We start from the raw sequence: 26,858 nt of genomic DNA, 5'->3' as shown, positions 1-26,858 counted from the left end.
AGGAGTCAGTTATTCTGAAATCGGGGAAACCCACGACTTTATGGATGCTTTGAGGGGCAAAATGAGCACCAGAGCGTTGATCTTGAGATCTTGGTGTAGAGGCAGTTGGTCTATCAGGAAGAGAAGCTGCTGTTTGTAAAAGAAATACAGAAATTGTTCTGGTATTACAGCTTGTGGTTCGCTGTAGTGAGAGTGACTGTCTGCTCTGATCTGAGGAACGAGAAATTTATAGAACTTGAAAGGATCAAGTCTCAACACAATTTTGGATTTTGTTTTATATTTGTTGACTGAAAATGATCCTACATGATGAAAACATGTGTCCAGAGCAGAATGAATGTAGATTAGCTGTGGGGGAGCAGAGCAGCACCATTTAATCCAGTGCTACCAATGTGAGATTAGGCCTCTGTGATCTCTGCTACTGGGGACATGGTGTCAGGAATCACATACAGAGATCACAAACTGTTCAAAACAAGTGTTGTACGTGGATTTTCCACAGATAATCGCTCCCACAAGGAATGAACGAGACAGTGCTGACAGCTGTCTGCAGGACTTTTGTTATTTTAGGCCTAAACTATGAGTCTAAATTTGCATATTCCTCTACAGACCTGTACAAATCTGCTTTAGGTATGAAACACTCGGTCAGCGGAGGAAACTGAAGAGTATTAAGGCTTTCATCAGATACTGTACCCGTGACATTTTTGATTTATTTTCTAAATTAATTTCCACATTGTTGAAGTTTTTCTGTCTCCTGAGGATAGTTTATGGCTCCACCAGACAGGTTTTTGGTCGCAGCATTGATGTTCCCCTTCGGCTCAGAATACCATCTGCTGCACGGCGTAAATCTTATTTACTGCCTTTGTGGACTTTAATAGTGTATTATTTTTAGGTTTAGTTTTTATATGACACAAGGAAGCAAAAAAATGAAGCTGAGTTGCATCTTAAAAAGTGACTACAAGTGTAATTTAGACATTTAGTAGAATCACTGTGTTCGTCTCTGACTTTGTGGTCAGACGAGCTGCAGGACGTCCTGCAGGTTCAGCGGCTCTTTGCTCTGCTGCTGAAGTGGATTATCTTAGCAGGTTGATCACGACAGATAACACGCACATTTGAGATTTAGTCAGAGAAGAGGCCCTCCTGCTGACTCTGGAACTCTCTGTCTTGAATCAGCATCCTGGGCCTGTCCAAATTTCTTTCTCCTTTTGTACATTTGAGACTGATTTCTCTCCGTCTAACTGATTTAACCGACTGAACCCTCTGCCACCTGCGGGGCCTCCTGGTAAAGCTGCTTATGCTGAACTGCAGCCTGCATGAGGTTAAACCTTTTAATGTCCTCTAACTTCTGACTTCTGTGCGGGGTTAGCAGGGCTGACGTGATCCTGAAGTTAATTAGTTGATTGGCAAATGTGCCTAAATATGCAAAGATTTTTAAGATTTGCAGGAGAAAAATAGTTGAAATTATATTCAGATTGGACCAAAACTGTCCTCAGAGTTAAAAGCGAAACTGCAGCAGGTAAATGTCCTTCATCAGACCTCATTAGTCCAGAGAAGGGCTCTCTGTCAGACAGATGAAGTGGCGACTTCAGTGAATTATTAGGATTTATCATCAGCGTTATTGTTCGATGAAGGGCTTTTGAAGCAGCTGATTGTGTGTGTTTGTTTACAGGATGTTTAACTGGGTGGTGAAAGTGGTTCCCCAACCTCCTGAAGCTGGTGGGACGGACGATGCTGCCGACGCCTCTGCTGCTGTACGACAACACACAAACACAAACACACACACACTCAGCCTGCACAGTGTCATTTCTGTCTAATTATTTTTCTCTCTGTCTGTCTGTCTGACTTTGCAGAAGCCTCAAAAAAACAGAGACGGTGAGAATTATTAGCAGTTGCTTGCAGTGCAACCTTTAGATGTGCATGCATGTCAGTGGTGTGTCAGAATCATTTATAGCATAAATTATTGTGTGTTTAATGTGTCCCACAGTGAAGAGTCCTCCACTGACCAACATAGAGGAGGGATCAGAAGACAGGTGAACCACTTCTTCTTCTCACGCATCAGTGAGAGTGTATTTATTGATGCATACTGACATCTTTCTGTCTGCATTCACCTCCTCTACAGTCAGGGCCAAACTGGAGTATTAGGCTGGCTCTCTAACGGGTTCGTCAGCGCCCTGCCGCAGCCTGCTGGCTCGCCTCGACTCACCAGGGCCAACTCCGAAGCCAGGGTGAGTCCACAGATGAGTGGGAGCGTAGTCCGCTAACATCAAGTGTGTTTTTAAAGCTGACTGCAAACCGGAGCATTAAAGGCAGATATAAATCAGAGGAATTCAACAGGCAGAATTAGCTCCTGATCTATTATTTGAGCGTCAGATCTCAGCCAGTTGTGTCACTTCTTATGTAGCTGCTTCCTGAGTGCAGTCCAGTAAAACTTCTGGGCGAAAATTTCACAGGAAATCGCCTTCATACTTAGTCATTCAAAGGTTTTCCATCTGGATGGAACCAGGCGAAGCTCTGAGAGCACATGGACTGGCCTCACGTTAGAGGTTTTTTGGTGTCTGTACACGACAAAGATCAGAAAAATTGTTTAATTCCTCTGTTGTGGTGTTTCTGTACAAAACTACCTTTAAATCTGCTGAGTAATCATGCATGTTGGTGACAGCTTCACAACACAAAAAACACAAAAAACGACATATCCATAAATCCCATGAATGCTTTAAATTCTCCTGAAGAAGCCATTTCACCAGAGGAGTTGTAGTGTTGTTGTAGTTGTTCAGAGGACAGAATCTGACTTTTTTCCCCCTTTGTTTTGTTCTGCAAACCAGCCGGGAGAAGATGAAGAAAGGTACTGAATGATCAAATAACTGGTGAATAACTGAAGTAAAATATGCTCTGTGAAAGGTCAGATTCAAGGCTGTTTGTCTGTCAGGTCTGGAGTGATCAGCTGGGTCGCTCAGGGTCTGACCAAAGTGCTGCCTCAGCCGGATGACAAGTACAAAGAGATCGACAACGCCAACAACGACGAGCACACGGAGGTGAGACAAAAAGACACACAACCCCAACACATGCAACGTAAATACAGCTTCAAATTCAGTGTCACAAAACACAACCCTGATTAATTTCTTCAACTGATGCAGTCCTGTGGGGTGTTTTCCTCTTCAACATAACGCTGTTTAATTTAGTCACCTGAAATATCCACCATCAGATGGATAGATGCTGCTGTGGAGAGCGTGTGAGTCGTGTGACACTTGACTGAAGCAACTTAATACGTCTCCTCAGGCTTATAAGAGTAATCATGTGTCAGGATTAAGCTTACAAAGGAATTTACAGAAGGGCTTTATCCAGGTTATTACCTTCACTGCTGTTTAAACCAGAGTCTTCATGGGGCAGCCACCTGGAGCTGTTGGCGCTGAAACGTAAAACATCTGGACAGATATGTTTCCAATCAGTTACATGTTTAATGTTGAGGATAATTACATATAGAGGCCTCTTTTAATAGATAGAAACAGAAAAAAAGTGCCCAAACCAAGGTAATTGAGAAGGTTTCACTCAAGTTTTCCACACGGAATTGAAAAGTTATAAAACAATTTAACTGTTTTCAAGAATTAAACCAGTTTGTTTTCTATTGTCTTCACTTTTAATTTTTCTGTCTCTGCTTTGCCAGGTGTATGACGTAGCAACAATGCCAGGTATGCTTTATTTCATCACACTACTATGTGTTTTGCCTATTTATGAGTATTTAATCAGTACATGGTCAAATGAATGTTTAAAAATACATGGCTTATTACTACTATTATTAATTGTTGCTATTTGGTGTCTTCAGATTACGATCCGCTTCCACACATCCCTGTGGTGGAGATGGTGTCGGAGGATGAGGGGTCGGAAGTAGAGAGTGTACCTGCTCAGTTTCCTCCCAAGTAAGTAAAAGCCACCTCCTGCTACACATCCTCCACGGCAGCCTCTGGTTCAAGGTTTCCGGCTCTGCAGCAGAACAATCTGCACTGTGCAGCCTGGACTGGACTTCACCAAACACACTGACTCCTGGTCATATATTTAAGCACTCTACAAATATCTAAAAGCCCCTCTTTCTCTTCCTCTGGTGCAGCGTGGTTACCTGGATAAAGCAGATGATCCCTCAGCCGGTGGTGCTGCCCCCTGGTGCCGTACCAGCTGAAACGCCAAACCAGTCCTCCCGCTCCTCTCTGGACAAAAGTATGTCAAACCTGGAAATATCAGCTGCTCCAGTGACTATGTTTAAATCTTCTACACTGACCGTTATGTGTCTGTTTGCTCTGCAGTTCTGTCTCCACCACCTGAATCTCTCAGTGGGATCTCACTGGACACTGACAGCAAGTCCTCTGGGTGAGCTCCACAAACCACAGGCACTTTCTTTAATGATCTTTATGATCTTGTAGCATTTTTAGGCTGATGAAGGTTGTTCTTCCCTAGCGTGTTACCAAAGAGGGTTTTTCACAGTTTGGCCTGTCATCGTACAAACTGAAGCTAAGCTGCCAACGTTAGCTGAATAATTTACACCAAAACATTCTTAACCGGGGAGAAGTCTTCCATGAAAAGGCTGATTTAGCTCAGCTCCTTTATACTCATGATCACAGCATCAAAATAAACCATAACCTGATAGTATTATTGCTGCTAACAGAGCTGGATTCTGCCCCATAATCTCAAAAACCTGATGCACAGCTGCTGAAGCACATTGAAGTTCAGAGAAGAGAAGAGGACACATGTGACTTTATGAGAAATTATCCTCATGTAAAGCTCACACATGATCAAATTAAGTAGGTTGTTTCCTCTGAAGAGCATCCAGCTCATCAGTCTGTCTCTCCACAGCGTGGTGGGCTGGTTTGTGACAGGACTGGGTCTGAAGTTGCCTCAACCTGCTGTTCCGCCCAAAGACGATGCTGGGGTAAGCTCTCACTTCACCATCCATCACTTTTTTGGGATTTTTTTCTGTCACGGATGCCACCTTATTCCACGGTTTGTCTGTTTTGTTTCAGGGTGCCACTGAAGTCCTACAGAAAGGTGAGTTTTATTCATTTACTCGTTCTTTCGTAGAGAAAACTCTCAGCTTTGTGTTTTCTTGCCACAGCTCACAGTTCAGTCAAGTGGATCAATATCAGATGTTGTCGTCAGAGAGTAGCAGGAAGCACTTTAATTACTGATCAAACCTGACGGCCCTCCTTATGTTTGTAAAGTACTGCCTTTGTGTTCTCTGTTGAAGCGTCCTCTTGTCTTTCCCCCCGATAGTTTTTGAAGAGGTGTTTTGGTCCGAAGGTCGGCGCCTAACTCAGTCCCTCTTCTCCTTCTGTTTCAGGGGGGAAGGCGCTGCGAGCCCCTTAAACAGCAGGAGGAGACGGCTGGGGGGCGCTCTGACTCCCACAGACAGACAGACAGACAGACAGACAGATAGACAGACACCAGCAGACAGACACACTGTGCTGCTGGCAGAACTACAGTACTGTGAAGTTGTGCAGCTCAGTGCAGAAACTATAGGCAGCTGTAAAAAAAACAAAACACACAAGAATATAGAGATATATTCAACTCACCTTACTGTCACCGGTACAGTTTCATATGAATGTATTACAGCTTATATTAAACGTGTACTGTATTGTTCTTAGCATCACTAGATGTGTTTTTGTCTTCAGTCATTATGATTTTGCACATTTTCTATTTGAAACATGTGCTGATTGCCATTTATTTGAAATTACTGTAGGTTTCATGCACAAAAATTTATCTTATTGTGCTTTGGCCTACGTCGAGTTATAAATATTCATGTTGCCATGTTCATACGCAGAAAAAGAGCAATAATAAATAAAACAAATATGATATACCGGTTATAAATATAACGATAGTTGTTTTCAGAGGGCTCAAGATAAAACACACGACTTCAATAGAAACCTTGATATAACGATTAAAGGGCAGCTATGTTCACTTAGTGTTGTATTATATGAAGAGAAAATATAATCGACTGTATATCTCTATTTTTGCTGGGTTTACTGTAGAGAAAAATGCTATCAAAGATTTATTTTCATCTCTATTCCTTGTACTCCCTTATTGACCTTTTTATCTTTTCATGCTCGAGGTTCACTTTGGATCCTGTTACAGTATGTGTGAGTTTTTCCAGGCGTGTAGTTAAAAATCACACAAATGTAAGAGCAGAAGACGAGTAGAAGTAAAGGCGATCTTGATCCACTTGATCTGCTTCTATGGCCTTGAACTGTGAGGTGAACTGTGGTGTTGTTCCAGAGGGTTTGGCTTCATTTGAAAGAACCGTACTTGTTCATAAAGATGTCATCATGCAGAGAACGTAGTAAAGACGTCAGTACTGTAATGTGAGTATACTGCAGGAATAATAAAGGTTCAGTGTCTGAAGTGATTTATGTGGCATTTTTATTAAATATCTGGCAGCTTCCGACCACCATGGTACACCTTTTTGTACCTCTCTGAATACTCAACAAATGAAACTGAATTAAACATCTGATTGTGAATTTTGTACAGACCAGAGACGACAGATCTTTCTTTTTCATTCATTCTTGAAACCCCAACTGCTAAAGGTCTATTCACCTGCAATCAAATACAATTAGAGTTGGATTATAGGTTGACCAGCTCTATTGGTGTGTGCAGTATACAACAGAAGTGAGTGCAATCTGGTGAAACACCGCTTAAATGTCAAATGATTCAAAATTATATCACCTCTCTATTCATGCGTTATCTCAAAGAACATTTACTTTCGATAAAACTATATTGAAAATGTGGATCTCACAGTAGAAACATCTGCATGTCAGCATCATGGCTCCACAAAGAAAAGAATCGCCAGAGGAACTAAAAAGAAATAATCTAATTGTGATGCTTCACACAAATGGGGTTGCTATTAGGAGGTATGAAATAAACCATAGTATCACAAATCAGAGCCGTGGGGGCTGTCCTCCGAAAGTCTGACGCCATTAAAAAAAAAAACACTCTTTTCACAATCTTTTTCTAAATAACAGACTGGCAAGTATTTTTTAGACTTGGCACAGGTGCTATCAGTGGGAACTGGAGTTTCTGTGGCAGCTCAGACAGTCAACAGGACAATTTATAACATCTATAGACGACATTGAAGAAAAACACTGCGTGTACTTTGGCACAAAACTGCAAGATTAAATTTGGCGAGGAAGCCTGATAAATGGGGAGTATGTTCTTTGGTCTGACAAGATCAAGATGAGTCAGCTCAGATGGCGTGAACCTGGACGACCACAGCGAATGCACAGTCCTGACAGTGAAGCACGGAGACAGCAGTGGAATGATATGGGTTGATAAAAAAAGACAGACAAGAAATATGGGAAAGAGAGCAAGAGAACAGCATGCAGCAAAGGACCTTGAGTGCACAGGGTGTTGGGGAGATGACATTCAAAGATGGCGCCAAGAATGACTGTGAATGTGTGAAAGTATTGGCTGACAAGAAAACTCCCAGACTCTGGAAGCTTTGCAGAAGAAGCTACATAATGATCCAGAGCACACTCTCAATATCTAAAGGTTCTAAAAAAAGAGACAACTGACCTCCGCTGAGTGCAACTCCTGACTTGAATCCAATGGGGGTGTTTTAAAGAGGAGCTGAAAAAAGGCTTTAAGAAGGGTAGACCATCTCTCCACAAATTTGTCCAACATTGGTTTTCAAGAATGATTTCATCTGTCACCAAAAATAAAAGGGAGACAAAAGAGGTCGAATTTGAATCTCAGTAATGAAAATTGTACTGACTTTCGTTGCATCGTGTTTCCACTGTGTTGCCTGTGTTTTTAATATAGTAAACTGTTTGTTTTTAATATTGCAGAAGAGCAAATATGCTCCTGTTCAATTTAAAATAATGCAGTTACCTTCAGGGCACATTTGAGTGATGCTGCACAGGGGTCAGCTCACTTGTCTTGTATTCTGTATTTATGTCAAAGTAAAAGCACCACAACATGCATCCACCATATTCTCCCAACTTCTTCCATACAAAATGATCCTTATCATCCTCTTGTAGTTTCGTCCAAACTCAAACCTGACATGGTCCTGGAAGACGTGGAGTCGGACAACGAGGGCCAGCAGAAATGTGAAACTCGTTCCAAAGCTGCAGCGCCGTCCCCATCCCCAACTCCACCTTCACCTGCCGTACACCAGCAGCAGGAAGTGGCTCAGCAGACACAGTCCAACTCAGAGGAGCCTCAGAAGTGCAGTGATGCTGAGGTCGAGCCCAAACCGTCAGAGAGCGAGACAAAAATGTGTCAGGAAGATGCTGAGACTCAGACGGGCCGCTGGACGCCGTTTATTGAAAGCATCAAAAAGGAGGCTGAAGATGTTGCTTTGGCTACCATGGAGGAACGGTAAGAAAGGCTGCAGAGCCTATTACATCACATAATCATTAAACTAGAATAGCCACAATACTGGACCACGACTGCCACATAATCCCAACTTTTCTGCTTAAACCAAATACTGCAACCCTCAACGTATTTTGTGATTAAATGTCATTCGTCACCACATTTCAGAGCTCAGTCTCAATGGATCAGCAGTTTAACTGATTAACTTAAAGAACAAGGAGTAGATAAACATCCATCATAGAGTGGTCTAAATGTTGGAAACCGCTAAATCAACTTGATTTGTTGCTGAGCCCGAGGGTTTTTGGTGGCATCTCAAGCCTAAGAAATAATAAATAAGACTTCCATTATTGAATTCACCACATCACTAACATTTGCAGCACATTCAAGTCTCCCTCGCTTGTCCCCCTTCAGGCTGCTTCAGGAGAGGGTGGAGATGGCTCGTATGGCTGAAGAGGTGGCCAGGCAGACCGCTGAGATGGCCATTAGACAGATGGCCAGTGAGGGACAGTCCATCAAGCTGTCGCTGGGGAGTCAGGAGCTGCTGGAAGAGCCTGAAGCCGAGTAAGACGCTGTGCTCAGTTAGAGAAAGAGAGCTTCTGTGGTTTGTGCATCATAAAAGAACACAAACCAACAAATAGACGTGACAGAGTCTAAAAAAAATGAATAAAACATTCAGTGACTGAAATGTCCACAAATAAGACCAAGTGAGGCCGAGGAAGGCCCAAGACTGAAGACGGAAAGTTGAAATACTGACAGATTTATCTTTTTAAAACAAGCAGGAGAAATTAATTTCACAGAGACAGTGCACCCCTCGATTTGCCCTAAATCCTAAATGTATAAAACTAAAATGAATCCCTTCCTTTGTTAGATAGGTAGATCTGTTAAGAGGGGCCCAATAAGTGATGCACTGCATCTCAAGCCAGCTGGAAAAATCTGATTCAAGAAAAATCCCAACCCTGCTATTACAGGCCCAATAATAAGACTGACAGACAAGCAGCCCACTGTTTTGGTATTTTATATCTGGACAATGAAATCCTGCTTGTGAAGTGATGTGACGCTGTGTGTTTGCTACGACCAGGCTGCCAGTGGGAGCAGAAGAGGAAAGCGAGCTGGAGCCCTGTGAAGTCGCAGAGTAAGAATACAAATAGGAACTTGTTGGGTATTTAACTTCTTTGTAGGATCCTCAGTTGTTCACTTAGCATGTGTGTGATGCTCCTCCTGTGTCGTGCCTAGATGCAGTGTTCATGTATGTATGAGTGTTTAACAAGACTATCCTCATGACTGAAGTATTTCAAGAATAAATTTCCTCACCTTGTCACTGTTTCCAGCAGCTTGTTGAAGTGATGGATGAACTATTCAAATCAATACCACAGTTCAAAATATACTTCATACTATTGTTGTGCATTATTCTTTTATTATTACAGATGCCTTTACAAATAAGAAGTACTTAATGAGGCAAACGGTGGTGGTGGAGCCGATTTCAATAACTTTACACCAGAATATCGCCAGAATGTTTCATCATATCACATCAAATACATTTATATCTGATTCTCTCAGACCAGTAAAATTATATCAATACCATGAGAAAGGTCACTATCGTCTACGAAAAGAAATGGGATGAAAAATTATTATATCTAATGATCAGGAGGAATAATATGGTTAGGAGGCCTCATATTATTATTTTTATTTTTGTTTATCTATTTATTGAGCTATTGGTTTCTTACTTTGGTAATAATAATAATAATAATAATAATAATAATAATAATAATAATAATAATACAAGAAAATTGCCATTTTTAAAGTTAATTCAGATTTTAAATGTGACATTTAGATACATGACTCGCGGATTAAACTAAAACTAAGAACAAACAGCTGACTGTTCCAGAATCCTGCCGACCAGCTCAGTCAGCGGGTCCCAAATCCCGCGGGATCTCGTTAGGCGATCTCTGCCGCGCGCTGCCTCAGCATCACAGCGCCGTGTCATAGCAACCACAGCTTCCCCTGGCAACAGCACGCCTCCCTCCTCCTCCCCCTCTCGACGGTTCCCCCGGTAACAGAGCACCTGTTTCACGTCGCAGTTTTTAAAAAAAACAAAAAACAAAACAAACGATGGAGACATGAAGCGACGGAGTGTTTTCGTTTTTCTCACATTTCTGAAACCACCTGATGCGGTTTGTTCGACCTTCACAGCCGAGTTCGCGTGACTTGTGGACGCTCGTGGACGTTTCGTGTCGGGATAAACCCACGGTGAAAGCGACTATCGTGACATAGCGTCGTGCTTAGGTAATGGAATAATATGTGTTATGAAATGAGTAAGTTTGACCCATTTTCAAACTAACTTTCTTACTAGTCTGATGTAAACAGATCACTAGTTAGTCTCATGTCAGCTACAGGTGGGTGTCAGTGAATTTAGATGGATGTGTTTCAATGGACCAGAAAGAGCAAGTCAGAAGGGAACACATTTACTAAATCAGCCACATTTCTAATCCTATATGTCATTATAAGTTTAATTTATTCATTTGAATATGTGCATAATTTCACCTCATCTATAATCTGTGTGCTTTCACTGAAACATCATCAGACTCTTTACACTGTTGTTGCTGTCAGGTAAAGAGGAACACTGCTGCTGAAACAAAGGGAAATCTAACATAAAATAAAATAAAAAGCACATATTTAAATATTTGTTTGTCTTATAGACATCCACACCTGCTTTTCAGATTGAGTCATATCCAGCTGTCTTATTTTCACCCATAAGATGAGATGAGACAGAACTTGGTCCGATTCATTACTGAAAATAAAAATAAGGCTAGAATGATAAAAAAAAAAAAAAGAAAAGGAAAAAAGAAGACTGACAACGATTCTAATAACGTAGTAAAGTAATATCACGCCTGAAAACCACATTTGCAGTTGAAATCAACATGAAATGGAAGATTGCATCTGATAAATGAAATAGTGCACATTACACTGACATGTTGTACATGACATCAAAATACTGCACAGAAAAATGAAATATTACACATGATGCACAAACTACTGAGAGAAGTAATACTGTGAATGATATTGATATTATTGTTTAGACTTAAATTTTGCAGCTTTGATTTTTGCAGAAAGGGGAGGAGCATCCAGTGTGATCACCACGTTGCATGAGATATCGATAATGACTTTAACGTGTTTGAAATCCAAATCACACTGGAAAATGTGTAATTGTGATTTATTGCAATTGCTGTGAATATTTGCTGTGCAATAGCTTTGAAACATTTGAAGAACTACCTGAGATAATATCTGAAGCATGACGCATAAACAAAGATGATGGCATGAATTTCTAACATCGCTGACACAAGAGTTTAAGCTCCGAGTCAGACACGCTGCATAATACACATCCTAAATTCATCAATTCTTTAAAATCACTTCAGAAAATTGCATGTTTGCATACTTTCTCCAACGCTGCCAGGTGGTAGGTTTCCCAGCATGTCCACCCCGTACTGCACTGTCTCATCCTCATTTAAGCTGTTTGTCAGCTGAACAATTGGACCGATGTTGGCTTCCACTCACTGCTGCTCTGTTCTGTCCTGCAGAAAGAACGAGAGCGCCGCTGAGGAGGAGCAGATTGTGGAGACTGAAGAACCTGACATCCAGGAACCAGGTAGAGAGCAAAGCAGGATCCTCTCCAGTACTTTCATTCATATATAATACGAGTTAATGAAGTGAGATTCATTGTTGATTTGCTGTGATAATCACACCACAGATAGCTTGTTTCTGTGGTGTTTGTATCATCAGCATGTGTTCTACAAATTCTGATTCATGTGCCGTCAGTCTGATCAAAGACATTTCGTATATTTGCGTCTACGTTTTCAGAAAATCTCGAGCCAAATGAAGAAGCAGAGCCACAGCCGGCCTCACCCTCTCCACCTCCAAGTCCTGAACCAGTGAAGAAGTCGGAGCCAGATTCTGCACCAGAACCAGAGACCCAGGAAGCCAGTTCAGAAGCTGTGACCCAGCAGCCGCAGAAAACAGAAGACGGTCAAGCTGCTGCCGCTGACAAGGCTGCTGAAAAAGTAATGTGCAAGAGTTGTGCATTCAGTGTTCAGTTCTGGACCCATCAAAACCGAACTTTCTTAAAGCTTCTTAAGTCCTAGTAATAAATTAGACATATTATCAATCTAGCACAGGATCCATCCTCTTGTCTCGTCCTTCCTTTGTTTTGCCACTCTAAATATCTGTTATACCTTCTCTAGTTCTGAGCACATAATTTTTACATAAATGGATTATAAATAGTCAATGTAGGTCCAAAAGAACAAATGTATTTTCTAAATCATGATGATTATAGTATTGTTGTGTGGGCACCAACCACACAAAGATGTGTGAACATTTTTGAGAACTGTCCATTCTGACCAGATCCGTTTTCAGTTTTGTGCTCTGTGTTTTTGTAGGAGGAGGAAGCTGCTGGGGATGGCTGTGGTGGTATGTGCTATTCATTTCTCTCCTAATGTGAATGTGATGAGAGCTGTTATCTAATGTAAGTAGCAGCTTTATGACCGTATGCCTAACTGTCAGTCTGCGGGCTTGTTTACATTCAGACCACAGATCCTTTAAAAAAAATCCTGAAAGGCAGTCCCTTAATCTAAAAATAAGGCTGTAAGTAGCATTAAAATGTCTTATATCAACCTTTCAACATTCTGACAACTGCTGAGAAGACATGGGAAGTAGGATTTTAGGAATATTTTTTTCTGACTCTGCAATTCAAAATCTTAAAATAGTTCATAACATCCATGTTTTAAAAAATAATACTACATGCTTCTTGCTTTAAGGCCGTGCAGATCAGAATAATGGAACCAACAACACTTATATTTAGTTTTGTGCCTTGATGCTCAGAGCAGATGAACTGCCTGCTAGCAAGTAGCAACATGTGGGAAGTACAACTTCAGTAAAAGTTATTTAACCAAGATGTCCCATCACTGCTGAACTTAGTAACATTAAATGCATATGAGGTACAGTGTATTTTGTGCAGGAAGCATTTTAAATTCAGCACGATGGGAACCAAGGCAGTGGAATCCAACATGCAGAGTGAAAAACACAAAAATGCAAGAGATTCTCAGACAAAATGCAGCTGTACATAGAAAGCAGAGGTGCTGCAGTATCTGAACAAAGTGGCAAAACACCAATAATATAAGTCAAACAAGGGATTAGGAGACTAGTTCCACTTCATGGTTTTGGACTTTTAAATTGCTCATGTATTTGGTTGTAGGTTTGACAGTATAGCCTACATCTGCAGGTTTGGATTGTAGCTGAAGCTGCTGGATTATCCTGCAGATGCTAATAAGGAAGCTTTTGCTTTATTTTTCAACAAGAGCCTAATCCAAACCACAAAAAGCTATAAAAAATAATCTTGGTGCGAAGATCATGTCCAGTCCAGGTCAAGGAAGTTCACTTTGTCTTACATTCCATTTTGATTAACTAAAAGGTCTTAAATCTATCCTGCTTTAACCATGCAGACATCTACTGCTGTAATCATGTTTTCTGTCTATTAGAATGGTTGTCTGTTATCTAAATTAAATCTGGTGACTGCTGGCATGATCGTAATCTATCGTCTCATATAGTAGGAGTCTGACGTTGTCATTCTGACCGACTGCTGTTGGATTGTCAGTAGAGTCCGTCTCCCACCTTCCTTCAGCTCTGCCTGACTCTATGCGCCTGTCTCCTCTGTAGCTCCAGTCAGCTGTGATGCACTTAAGAGCTGCCTGATGCGCATTCCTCACACCTCCGAGTGCCTCGGCAACATCAACGCTTTCTTCAAAGAGAACGGCATCTCTCCTCCCGCTATACCTCCCATGCCTAAGCTACCCACCAAACTCTCCGACGTCACCAAGTACTTACCCTCGCTGCCCCCCGAGTTACGCCAGGAGTTCTCCCACATCCGCCTCACGCAGGTCCCCCGAAACATCGCCCAGACCTTCACTGAGCTTTTGCCCAAAAACCCTGACGGTTCGGTGGCCCCCAGTCTGTCCAGTCTGTCCCAGAGCTTCTCCCAGAGCTTTTCCAACATCCCGCAGAAGCTCTCCCAGTTCCCCACCCGGACGCAGCAGTACTTCGTAAACGTCCGGAACCGCCTCAACACCCTAATGCCTCAAGATGCCTAAGAAACACCAACAACAACAACAGCAAAAACAGAAGCAGGACAAGAACCAGCAAGATGTAGAACTCAACCGGCTTGTGCGACACTCCCCTCTCCCACCTCCTCATCATCCTCACCTGCGCTCCCGTTCCCCGTCTCCGTCCTCCCCCAACTGCAGCACTCTGGATCTGCCCAACGTGCCGTCCTATCCGCGGCTGCCCCCCATTGTCAGCCCTCCATCCAAGCAGCTCAGCTCTCTGTCCCGGCAGCTGTCTGGTCTCTCTAACCCCGCATTCTTCATTGAAGACGACTCTGAAATAAGGCCTGCAGGTGAATCCACACTAGTGGAGAGTTAACTTTCTTCCATTATGGCACTCCTTGTCCGTACCTGAACTCAGTCATGTTTGGTAAACTGTTAAACTAAATTGGCAGGTGGTTGGCAGTGCATTTTATTAGATATTAAAAAAGAAAGAGGAAATTTTCAAGCACTGAATGATGTTTGAGTTCAGCACAGTAGTTGCTTTGTGTTGTGATTGTGGACTTTTGTGTGTTGTCACGTTTTGTCATTTCTCGAATAAGCTCATGTAAGGAGTCAGTTAGCTTCACCTTTAGTCTGTAAGGGTTTAGAAGATAGTCAGGGAAGACACAGAAGTGCACATGGACAGATTCAGATCCTTACAGCTTTCATAAAACGTGGACAAACCAGTTCACAGAGGCAGCAACTGACTGTTGACACCTTGTGAGGACGCTGAAGTGTGCCAGGGTATCATGAGCCACATAAGCCAGCTTGAACAAGTAAGCTACAGCTATCAGGGCACATGTCCTAGTTCATAGTTGGATCATCTTGCATTAAGCCGGCTGGGCTCCCACTAAATCAGCCTCTCTCCTGTCCTGTCCTGCCTGTAGCTGTTTTGCCCTTTGCACTGCCTCACAGGTTCATATTATTGCAAGTGGGCTTGATGTTGTTTTGCGTCAATATTGCGTGCGGGCCAGAATTCTTGATGCATGGGACTAAATAATATGTGTCAAACTCTCCAGAGAGCTCCAGCCTCAGCCTCCGTCCAGCTGTCAATGTGGAGGATGTCGACTCAGATCATGAGAAAGGAAGCGGAGCAGGAGGAGGAAGAGGGGAGGAGACGATCCTCAACTCCCAGGACCCCAAACTCACAACCCTCACTGTCCCTGTGGCCCCATCAGGAGGCCGCCAGAGGTGAGATACAGCCGCACAAGCAACCGATTAACTAACTAATTCACGATTGTGAACATTTTTACTCTGGTCTGGCTTTTTGTGTGACCGTTAACAAAAAACAAAACAAAATAAAAAACTATAATTAAAGTAATGTGTGTTTTATGCTGAAATTCAAGCTCCCACTTTACCTGAATGCACACTAAAACATTTCTAATCTTTTTTTCCTCTCCCTTTATGCCTTGCGTTTACAGTAAAGGGGATAAAGAGTAAGAAAACTGCATAGACTGTTCAAGTTGTAGTTGCCTCCCAGGGGCTCTGTGCTTTTCGTTCTCTCTCGACAGCGACCAGTTTCACCAGTGAAACTATAGATGTGTATTTGAATCATTCATGGCAACACATTTGGTTACACAGGAATGAAAAGTAGCATCACTGCGATGTCTCTGTCAAGGTGCTAGCGTCTCTGTTTACTGGTGAAGCATTTTGATCCAAAAGAGGATAAAAATCTAATATTTAGGTGACAAAATATGTAAACTTGCAATTGCATCTCATGAAATCTGCAAATTTCAGCAACAGAATTATGTAATTTAAGGTTTTGGAATAAAATGCTTCACACTGTCTCCATGCTGTTTCACATTTACTTCACTGCCCTCTACTGTCCATCTTACTGCTGTGCACTCCTTCCAGAGTCAGTAGAAGCACTGTGGTCTGTATTTAAGTGTCCTGCAGAAACTGTGGGTGTGAAAGAAAGTTTTTTTCCAAAGTTTCTTTGGAAAATCTGAGATTCCTTTCTTTTCTTTTCTGCACAAAAACCTCCCAAAGAGCTGCTAAAATGGCGCACAAACGCAAACCAGCACAAAATGTTTATGCAGAACACAGTTTGGATTGTTGTGGAGCTCAAGTCATTTGGAAAGATGTCGAGTGTTTCTTCTTCTTGTGATGTTGTGTTGTTCTGTCCACTTTTGCATGGCTCTGTGCTTTTGGCTACTGTGTGGTCGTAGCAAAAAGTCAATAAACGAATGCATCACAATCTTGCACTGGCATCCTCACTACCTTGTTAAAGCGCTGTAGGTGACTTGTTCCTTCCCTGTTATCTGTTTCTTGGATTTACGTCATGTTTTTCCAGTTTGCAACACACACAAACCTTCTCTCTCCCCCCGTCCCTCTCTTTTAAAACTGACTTGAAACCCTGCTCTGAACCGTTCACGACAGTAGTGGGAGGAACCGTAGGACTATCTGGACAAAGATGTAAGAGATCCCGTCCTTATCGGTGTCCATCTACTTCTTCATCCACTTATTGTGCATCCTCATATTGTATCACTGTTCATTAATCCATTTCCCATCTGAAGGAACCAGTCTTTGCTCATTCAAAAATCATTTTCAGTTTTTACTCATCTGCAATCATCACAGGAATAAGTTCAGATTAAGCACAAAATGCAACAAGCAGCGTCATTTATGCACAACTCAGTTCATTGTTTGACTCAGCATCATGTAAAGTGAAGCTGCATCACATTGCATTTGAGAAACAGAAATCTAACTGAGGCAGCGTTGTCGTAAAGTTGAACCAACGCTGTCGCTGTGACTACTTAACTCCAACAGCAAGCGGCTGCAGTCTCAGAGTGAAGATGATGATGATGAAGGAAGCGTCCCTGTCAGAGCTTGGCCCAGTCAGTCCAGCCTGCACAGCACAGATGACATGTGAGCGCTGCACACACACACACACACACACACACACACACACACACACACACACACACACCTGAACACACAGTGAATGATGTTAAATACAGTCTCCTTACATTGATAATAAAAATCAAGCATTTGATATTTTTTCTCGCTTTGTTTCCAAGTCTGAAGGAGCGTCCAGCGTCGTCGGCCAGCCAGACCAGCACGGTGGTGAACGAGCGACTTCAGGAGCTCGTCAGGATGTTTAAGGAGAGAACAGAGAAGGCGAAAGAGAAGCTCATTGACACAGACAGCTCAGATGAAGACAGCGTCATCACCTGTGAGTGATGAGAGTCTCTTTCTCTTTCATCCATCCACACACTCTCAGCTGATGAACAAACAAACATGAGAAGTTGAAAACATGCAGTAGCTTGATTAGATGGCATCACCTGTGGGAAGGTGTTACAGTACATTTTGATTCCAGGTTGAAAGAGTCCGCTTTGCCCAGCTGGGAAACCGACCGCTTATACCCAAACATTGGATTGATCTATAGACACAAAAATCTTAAACCTGAAACCGCCCACTGACAGTCACTCACAGGTGAGTAGAAGCAGCTGCTGCTTCTATCCAGGCTGCCTCCCTCCCCTCCTTCACCCAGCAGCGTCCCTCATTCAACCCTCCATGAATGCTTTAGTCAAAGGATTTTGCAGATATCGGATAGACCATTTTTTTCCAATATGCACATAATATTTCCCCCTAATTGCAGAGATGATCAGGTCTCTTCTGTAGTGTGTGTCATGATGACCCGCTGGCAGATGCAGACATACAACATCGTTACCTTTACAGACTGACACCAATCCCTGTCTAGTCCCACAAAGGCATCCTAAGACAATTTAGTTAAGTGGCTCCCGAAGTAGGTGCCTTATGAATGGACAAAGGGATTGACGTCTTGACATTACATTCCTAACATCCTTATTTCCATATAAACAAAACTGGGAGATATTTGCATAATAAAAGTATTTTTATCAATCAACTGTACTTCAGCTTATCAATGACAAACATATCAACAAGCCAGGAACGCTACACCCAGTGAGCTTTGCAGGTACGCTCTCACTGAAGAGGTGCTGTGCCTTAAAATGTTTGGAAGTCACTGTTTTAGATCAGAATATGAAGTTTGTTTTTTTTGGGCAAGGCTGCTTCTAGCTGCAAATTCTAATGAATTCTAGTACAATAGTAGATAGTTAGTTGAAGAGAAGGTGGACGGAGCAGATCCAAGATGGGGATGTGTTCAAGACAAAATCAACGCCGTAGTCTTAAAAAAGGAACGTGTGGTCTGCAGTGTTTATTGGAACATTAGACTTGCTGGATGAGACACTCTTTTAATGAATATTCTCTTGATTGGATCATTTTGTGTCTGTTCTGCTTCACTTTTTCCTCTTTTAGTTGTGCTCAGCTCTGCTCTGTCTTGGCTGCAGCAGTCAGCAGGTATTCAGAGAGTGTTTAGGATTTCTTTTTATAAAACTATGGGCTACAGGTGGAAGGTTGAAACTCTGCACATTCCCTTGTCCTGCAACATTTTCAGTGTATGTTCCAGATTCAGTAGGATTAAGCTGCCTAAAGATAAAGATTTGCTTATTAGTAAACAGCAATCTACTAAGACGCCTTTGCCATCTTAATAATCAAACTTTATAACTGTACTTCTTATTAAGTAAATGTGAACCTTTGTGCCTCTAAAATCTGTCCTGTGTCGTCATCTAATGTTTCCTCCCTTCCCGTCTGTCCTCTCCTCAGCTCCTCCTCAGGCCCCAGCTCCTCAGCCTGCTCCGGCAGCTCCTCCACCGGACGGGGACGAGAAAGAGATGGAAGCAGGTCCATCAAACGGAGAAGGAGGAGAAAGGATGGAGAGTGGGGCCGAGGAGGAGCAGTCTAACCACGGCCGCAAGGTGAAAACTCCTCGTTGGATACAAGCCTGTATGCACTTCCGCTTCCCTGCCAGCATCGACCCTTTCACCAGTGAGAACCCAGCCGAAAACGCAACCCGCTGCTGTGCTGTGCAGTAGAACACGCCTTTACCCAAACTGCTCAGAAACAAATGACACCCAGAATTCACGGTCCTGACCAAGAAAAAGCTCTGACTTTGACTTGAGCAACACATCTTTTAAAAACAAATTCACTGAGGTGTTCAATGCTCATGAAGTTTGGGTAAAGGTGAATTAAGTGTTTCATCCTTTTGCTGTCCAGACACCTGTCTCCTGATCATCTGCTGTTTACCCTTTATTTTTCTCTTACTTTCACATTTACAAGAAGGTCAGTTTCCTGTTGTTGCCATTCTTTCTCATTTAGCTCTGAAACAGGTTCCAAATAATGCCACTTCTGCTTGAGAATAGAGCTTGACCCTGCCTGTTTGATGTGCTGTTACTCCCATCAGCCTGTAGTATGATGGCCGTTTGCTTCGTGACCATCGCTTGTTCTGTGAATACCGATGACTCCATTCTCTCCTGATGACATCTCTGTCAGCTCTCCTGTTGTTTAATCGCTCTGTTTCTCTGTCACTTCCATCCTTTCGTCCATCCCTTTTCTTATCAGACTTAATGTACGTGCTGTGGATGTTTCTGGTGTCTCTGGCCTGGAACTGGAACGTGTGGTTCATCCCGGTCCGCTGGGCCTTCCCCTACCAAACCCCAGACAATATTTACTACTGGCTGTTGACCGACTACCTGTGCGACCTCATCTACATCCTGGACATCACCATTTTTCAGCCTCGCCTGCAGTTTGTGCGAGGAGGGGACATAGTGGTGAGTAGAGGCCGTTGCTAGAACTGTACCGTTGTCTGGGATCACAGCAGTTCTTCTGCCAGTAACACTGACTTCTAAAATATCAAATAAACCAGTTTTATAATGAGGAGTGACATTACAATATGATTGTGTACATTAAGATGAAATATGCACACATTTAACAAGCAAAGACACAATAATAGACCTATGATTGTCTATAAAAGATGGAAGAAACAACTGTTACCCACTGGTTTATGAACTCATGTTTTGAAGCCTCAAGATTAGCTTTAGCCCGCCGCCATCTTGCTCTTTTGAAACAAGACGTGACAAATGAGGCTTGGATGTAGTTTAGATCTCAAGGACAAGCAGCTTGTCGTTTACAAGGAAGCGCCTGCTTAAACGTTACCTTGCTTTATTGTGCATTTTACCCTGAATGGAGCCATAATTTACAAAATGGACATCATACTGTAATTGAAGGAGACTTCAAACTAGCGATTGAAACCTTAAACTCATTAGGAAAATGTTTACTGAGGCAACAGATCCACTGAGAAGTTTGGTCCTTTTCTAATAGCCCTGCGTACAATCATTCGCCCCCTGCTGGCCTGTAGAAAGAATGCACTTTGACGCGAGCTTCACTTTTCAGCCCTGCAGGCCATGTCCATCTTTTATATACTGTCTGTGGAATTAACCGGTCGTTGTTCATGACTGTAGTTGTTCTGTTTTCTTTACAGTGTGACAAAAAAGACATGAGAAAGAATTACATGAAAACCAGACGCTTCAAGGTAAATAATAAGAGAAGTGTGTCCAAATCCAAGTTTGAGTGTATTCTGCCTTTTCGTGTGTACTTATTGTGGAACAAAACACTAAAATGAGGAAATATCTTGTTGTTTTCCAGTTTGACGTAGCCAGCCTTGTTCCCCTGGAGCTTTTCTATTTTAAAACTGGCATCAACCCTCTGCTTCGCTTACCCAGGCTGCTGAAGGTGAGACTCTGTCGCTGCACATTCCTCCATTTTCCTCCATAAAAGCATTCACGTCTTTTAGAGTGTAAACATTCTGGCAACCAACGTTAAGAATACTTGCTTCCTTTAAATTACCCAAACACATACAACCGTGTAGCACTGATAATATCAAATATTATATCAGCATTAAATGGCACCACAGTAATGAAAAGTCAAATTCAGTTTTGGAGATCAGCTTCCACTAATTGAAATATCTCAGTTTTAAATGTCTGATAACTAATTCTGAAACCAAACATTTTTTCTGTTCTTTATCCATACTTTCACAGATCAACTCTTTCTTTGAGTTCAACGAGCGTCTCGAGGCCATCCTGACCAAAGCCTACATTTACAGGTCAGCTGCCCACTGATGGTGTCTGTGTGTTGGTTTATGGTTTTCTCTTTTATTACACACTAGGACAGTCGTGGCGGCAACCACAAAGATCTAAACGTTGCTCACTGGGTTGCCTCTCTTCCTGCTAAAGCTTAACGAGACAGAAATGCCTGTAGTGACACAGCTGGACAAATACCTGGTCTTAGATCGTCAGTTTATTTCTCTGTCTCTCAGGGTGATACGAACCACCACATATCTTCTTTACTGTCTCCACTGCAACGCCTGTCTCTACTACTGGGGCTCCGCTTTCAAAGGCCTGGGATCGACTAAGTGGGTGTATAATGGCGAGGGAAACAGGTCGGTTGGACATTTAGCTTCTTTAACCTACTTTATTTAGAACTCCCACCCGATGGCTCATTTCCGTCTCTCTGCACAGCTACATCCGCTGTTACTACTTTGCGGTGAAGACCCTGATCACCATCGGGGGTCTGCCAGATCCCACCACCCTGTTTGAGATCATCTTCCAACTCATCAACTACTTTGTTGGAGTTTTTGCCTTCTCCATTATGATTGGACAAGTATGTAGAGAAGTATATTGGAGACATGTGTCCTTCACGCTAATAAGAACATCGATTAAGTGGTTTTGTATTTTTCAGATGCGTGATGTGGTCGGTGCAGCCACAGCGGGTCAGACCTACTACCGCACCTGCATGGACAACACTATTAAATACATGTCCTCCTATCGCATCCCCAAAGATGTGCAGAACCGAGTCAAAACCTGGTACAACTACACCTGGCAATCACAAGGCATGCTGGGTAAGGATGACAACTACATGTGCATACTTACATGTCCACATGAGACCTTTTAGTCATGTTTATCTGTTTGCTGTCTGCCATCCAGATGAACAGGAGCTGCTGACTCAGCTGCCGGATAAAATGCGTCTGGACATAGCGATAGATGTCAACTACTCCATTGTGAGCAAGGTGCCTCTTTTTCAGGTAGGAATTCCTTCACAAACCTGAAAACAACAGCGTAGTATGCATGATAAAGAGCAGAAAGTCATTTACTTGTCGCATGTTGAGCTACACCAGACATCATTAAGTGTAGGTTAAAAAGACAATTATTTGTCCTCCTTTGTGACAGGGTTGTGACAGACAGATGATTTTTGACATGCTGAAAAGCCTGCGCTCTGTCGTCTACCTGCCAGGAGATTACGTCTGCAAAAAGGTAAATCAGCCTGTTTGTCTGCTTTGTTTGTGTGAGTCATCGGTACGGAGCAAAATTTTCTTTTTGTGTGTTTGCTTCCTCTCTGTTTCCCATCATGTGCCTCTGGTTTCGTATCGCTCAGGACGAAGTAGGTCGGGAGATGTACATCATAAAGGCCGGGGAAGTGCAGGTGGTTGGAGGACCGGATGGGAAGACGGTGTTTGTCACTCTCAGAGCAGGATCAGTGTTTGGAGAAATCAGGTAAACAGATGGTGTGGAATGAGGAAAATGTCCCTGAAATGTGTTTTATGGATAAGTTCCAGACTTTTCACAATAGAACTGAATCTCTTTGTAAGTCTTGAAACTTGTAGTGCGTTCACAAACACAAAATAGCTGACAGTATCTGGCCTCTAATAGATGTGCAGCTCATGAAACAGACAAACAATAAAAAGTGGTCACAACTGGAAGAAGGTTCTTTAGTCAAATGAGACTGAAACTGAATTTTTTGGACATCACACTAGACAGACACCAAACACTACACATCGTCACAAACATGCCATCATGAAGCATGGTGGCGGCAGCATCATTATGTGGGGATGCTTGTTGGCAGGAGGCCCTGGAAGGCTTCTAGAGGTAGAAGGTAAAATATATACAGCATGATGAAATCAAGAGACAAGATAAGACAAGAGAACGGCAGCTTGTAGTGTGATATTGACCAAGATTCAATGTTGAAAAGCAGTTAAAGGTTAACACTGGGGCGGTGGGTCGGACTCGATCTATAGCCCCTGTTTATGGGTCGCCTGTTCAACCAGTTGAGCTACCAGGGCCCCAGGAATTAGTGTTTCAATGTTTAATCCACACCAGAGAGGGACTTTGAATGTGAAATGTGGTGTAAAGTGCTATTTTTAACCATATTGTTGTTTTATTGGCAGTTTGCTTGCAGTCGGCGGAGGCAACAGGCGCACAGCCAACGTGATCGCTCACGGCTTCGCCAATCTATTCATCCTGGACAAAAAAGACCTGAACGAGATCCTGGTGCACTACCCCGAGTCCAAGAAACTGCTCCGCAAGAAAGCCAGGTTAGACATGAACTGAAATCACACTTTATCACTATCTTAAACCAACAGCACTGATTACTACAGCCATCATTGTACTTTCTGCTCGGTCTGTGTTTAATTAGTGCAGCTTGACTTTCTAAAGTATTTTTTTATAGTCAGCCACCGTCACCATTTCCTTCATGTATTTACTTATTGCAGTATTTGTTAATCTGGTCATTGCTGTTTCAACCACAGGAAGATGCTTAACAAGGGAAAGAAACCTGAACCCAAAGAAGAGACCAAGGAGGCTCCTCCGGTACCGGCCGCCCCGGTCAGGCCGGAGACTCCCAAACTACTGAGAGCAGCGCTGGAGATGACTGAGAGATCTTCTGGACTGAAAGGAGCTCTGGCTAAAGTCAAAGAGAAGACCAACAAGTCCAGTATCTCACTACAGGTAAACATAACCAAAACTTGAGCCAAGCAAAGAAACATAAGTGTACTTTAGGTAGCAGTTTGATTCGTGTTCTCTCCTTTTCGTCAGCCTTCCCTCTCCTCCTCCCTGCCTCCTCCGTCACCCGCCTCCAGCTCCGGACCCGACAGAGACGGGGACACTCCATCACCCGTCTCTGCGACATTTCGCTCGGCCTCTCGTTGCCGCAACTCTACGATGCCTCCGCCTGCGACGCTGAGCCACAGCGACGCCATCGAAAAGGAGGATGTCAGCGAGGATGAAGGGAATGAGGGTGGAAAGAAGAAAGAAAAGAAGCTGTGATTTTTTTGTTTTTTCTGTGTGACGAGGGAAGAGAAGCTGTTGGAGAAGGAAAACAGAAAACTGTGGGGGAAAAACTGAGGACATGCATCTGTGCTTTAACCTGAAATAGGGGAAGATGAAGACGAAGAAGGACATAAAGTCAGCTGTTAGGGACAATGAATGAAAATACAGAGGAGGTGTTGTAAATGGAGATGTACAAACCCTGTAAATTTGAACTTCCCTGTGTTATAGCCCACAGTATGCTGTGCAGTCATATATCAGATTTTTCAAACTGGGCCACTGGAAAGTACAACTCCAGATTCTTTGTACAGTTTCTCTTTTAATCTCGACCCACTGGAGTCACCTTTATGTCATCATAGTTCATCTGTTGCAGAGGGAAATGTTTCCTCATCTGATTACCTCTTTGAAATCCAAGCACGTCTTCATCACCTACACTGAGTCTGCATCCCTGACCTCACTGTAGCTGTGATGAGTCATTTCTGATAGTCAACTCACACTTCTACAGAACTGAACCTTTGTCGCTCCGCAAAAAAAAAATGACAAGAAATGTTTTTGCTGTTGTTGTTTACTACGTGTTTACGGATTCTTTTGTAAACTTGAAAGCGCAATATGCCTTATATTTTTGACTTTGTGTTGTGTCGGTGTGAGTAGCCTGCGACTGCTGATGTTTTTACAAAAACAAACAGACCTAGTGAAGGTGTGGACTAGTTCAGGTTGTACCACCATCATCTATGCTCCTATCACAGGTACATGTGGACGGGTCAGTGCATGATAGCAACTCTAACATCATCTGAGGTGTTTTACGTACTGTTGATGTTTTTATGCTTTCTTTTATGCTTATTTTGTACAATACTGTAAATATATTTGTTTGCTTTTTTATTTAGATCAAGCTCATTTTCTCACTAATGTAAAAGCTCTGTGTTGTTTGCACTGTAATAAGATGTACAAGGATTGTAGAAATGCTAAATGTTTAATTTGTTGTGCTAATGATGTAATAATGTGAGATATATCCTATTTGTATATATATTTATATATATGTATTGATTATTGCAGCCTCAGAGGATAGGCCCATAAACCAGCTAACCACACTGCCAGACAATCTGTAGAAAGGAATCCGTTTCTTCTGTACGGACAGCGCTACGACATGGATGAATTTACCACCGATGTAGCCCCGTCCTTTGTGAATTTTCTTTGAATAAATAACTGTTTTCAGCACGTTTTAACCTCCGTTATGTTTCCATGACCTGGTTTCAGGATGGAACAAAACCAAAGTGACAAACAACACGACTGACTGAAGAGGTAAAACCACAAACCAAAACGGCAAAAGCTTGAGCAGGAAGCAACACAACAAACGGGCCTCCAGCCAGCTGTTCTCATTATGCCTCAACAATTCCCATAAACATGATATCTCAGTAACACCTACAGTGAATCAAGGTCACAAAGACACACTTTTTTTCTTCTTCTTTTGTTGCCGCAGCTCATGTTTTGTAGGATAAAATAGTGAAGTGATAACAACTATACCTAAAAAGGTCAGGTGTCAACTTCACTCTAACGTCATTATGTTCTGCAAAAAAACACTTTCCCGGCCATAATTCAACAGCACAGCTCTGAACAGAAGGAGAAACTGCAGCCTGACTGGTGGCGGAGGCGTACGAACATGCTGAGGTAATTTAAACTATAATTTAGTCGCTGATTTAGGAAGCTAGCCACAGTCAGTGCTATTCTCTTTATTTATCTATAGATAGACCCGACCAGTGTATTCTCTTCAGTTTCAATATGTTGGAACAGCAATTACTCAAATACTGTGCCTAAACACACATTTGAGGTACTTGTACTTGTATCATCCTTTCAGGAAATTTTCCATTTCTACTCAACTTTATTTCAGGAATGGAAAATACTGTACTTTTACCTCTATGATAATTAAGAGGAAATTATTGTGGCAACTATTTCAATAAGTGTTTGTCATTTTTAATGGAAAGACTCCCACATTTCATGGCTGCACCTCTTCTTGACAGTTATGTCAGTAGTTTTTATTCATTTTTAACAATTGAGCAAATTTCCGCTGTTGGGTGAACAAAAGAAGCAGTGTGAGGGCGTCACATTAAGCTCTGGGTTGTTTATAATCTTTACAAACCCCCAAAATGATGACAACAAATCCCCATACACACAGGCTCCTATATTTCTTGTACATTTTGTTGACTTTCTTCTATATTATATTTTCTATATTTTTTAAATCTTATTTTATTTTATTTTACCTCCATTTTATACCCTACCCTAATATTCTGAATTTCCCTCTGGAATTAATAAAGTCAGTCTAAATCTAAGTAAGAGCCACAAATAAACGTAAGAAACATTTCAACTGTTTCAATAAGGTCAGCTTATGTTTGGTAGAATGTGGGGCACAGTAACCACAAGCTTGTCTTCTTACCTC

General features: G+C 42.3%; 1 protein-coding gene across 1 annotated transcript; it reads left to right on the top strand.

The window, feature by feature from the left end:
• Nucleotides 1-1,664: 1,664 nt before the first annotated feature.
• LOC103368978 (cyclic nucleotide-gated cation channel beta-1) lies at nt 1,665-25,722 on the top strand. The gene is made up of 39 exons (XM_008297540.1): nt 1,665-1,745; nt 1,845-1,866; nt 1,979-2,024; nt 2,114-2,219; nt 2,817-2,836; nt 2,921-3,026; nt 3,656-3,680; nt 3,815-3,908; nt 4,097-4,203; nt 4,290-4,353; nt 4,837-4,912; nt 5,004-5,028; nt 8,010-8,349; nt 8,755-8,904; nt 9,422-9,475; nt 11,919-11,986; nt 12,226-12,398; nt 12,774-12,804; nt 15,494-15,665; nt 15,896-15,910; nt 16,854-16,889; nt 17,241-17,339; nt 17,492-17,646; nt 19,098-19,319; nt 19,893-20,101; nt 20,812-20,862; nt 20,976-21,062; nt 21,368-21,432; nt 21,646-21,768; nt 21,848-21,989; nt 22,068-22,227; nt 22,313-22,410; nt 22,556-22,639; nt 22,761-22,879; nt 23,551-23,697; nt 23,911-24,109; nt 24,197-24,420; nt 25,079-25,173; nt 25,682-25,722. The coding sequence occupies exons 1-39, from the start codon at nt 1,665-1,667 to the stop codon at nt 25,720-25,722; spliced, it is 4,131 nt and encodes a 1,376-aa protein (XP_008295762.1).
• The last annotated feature ends 1,136 nt before the right edge of the window (nt 25,723-26,858 follow it).

Source organism: Stegastes partitus, unplaced genomic scaffold (genome assembly GCF_000690725.1).
Source record: "Stegastes partitus isolate 25-593 unplaced genomic scaffold, Stegastes_partitus-1.0.2 Scaffold1227, whole genome shotgun sequence".
NCBI classification, from domain to species: Eukaryota; Metazoa; Chordata; class Actinopteri; family Pomacentridae; genus Stegastes; species Stegastes partitus.
The sequence above is the reverse complement of the archived record's forward strand: the minus strand, read 5'-3'. Positions and strand labels throughout refer to the sequence as shown.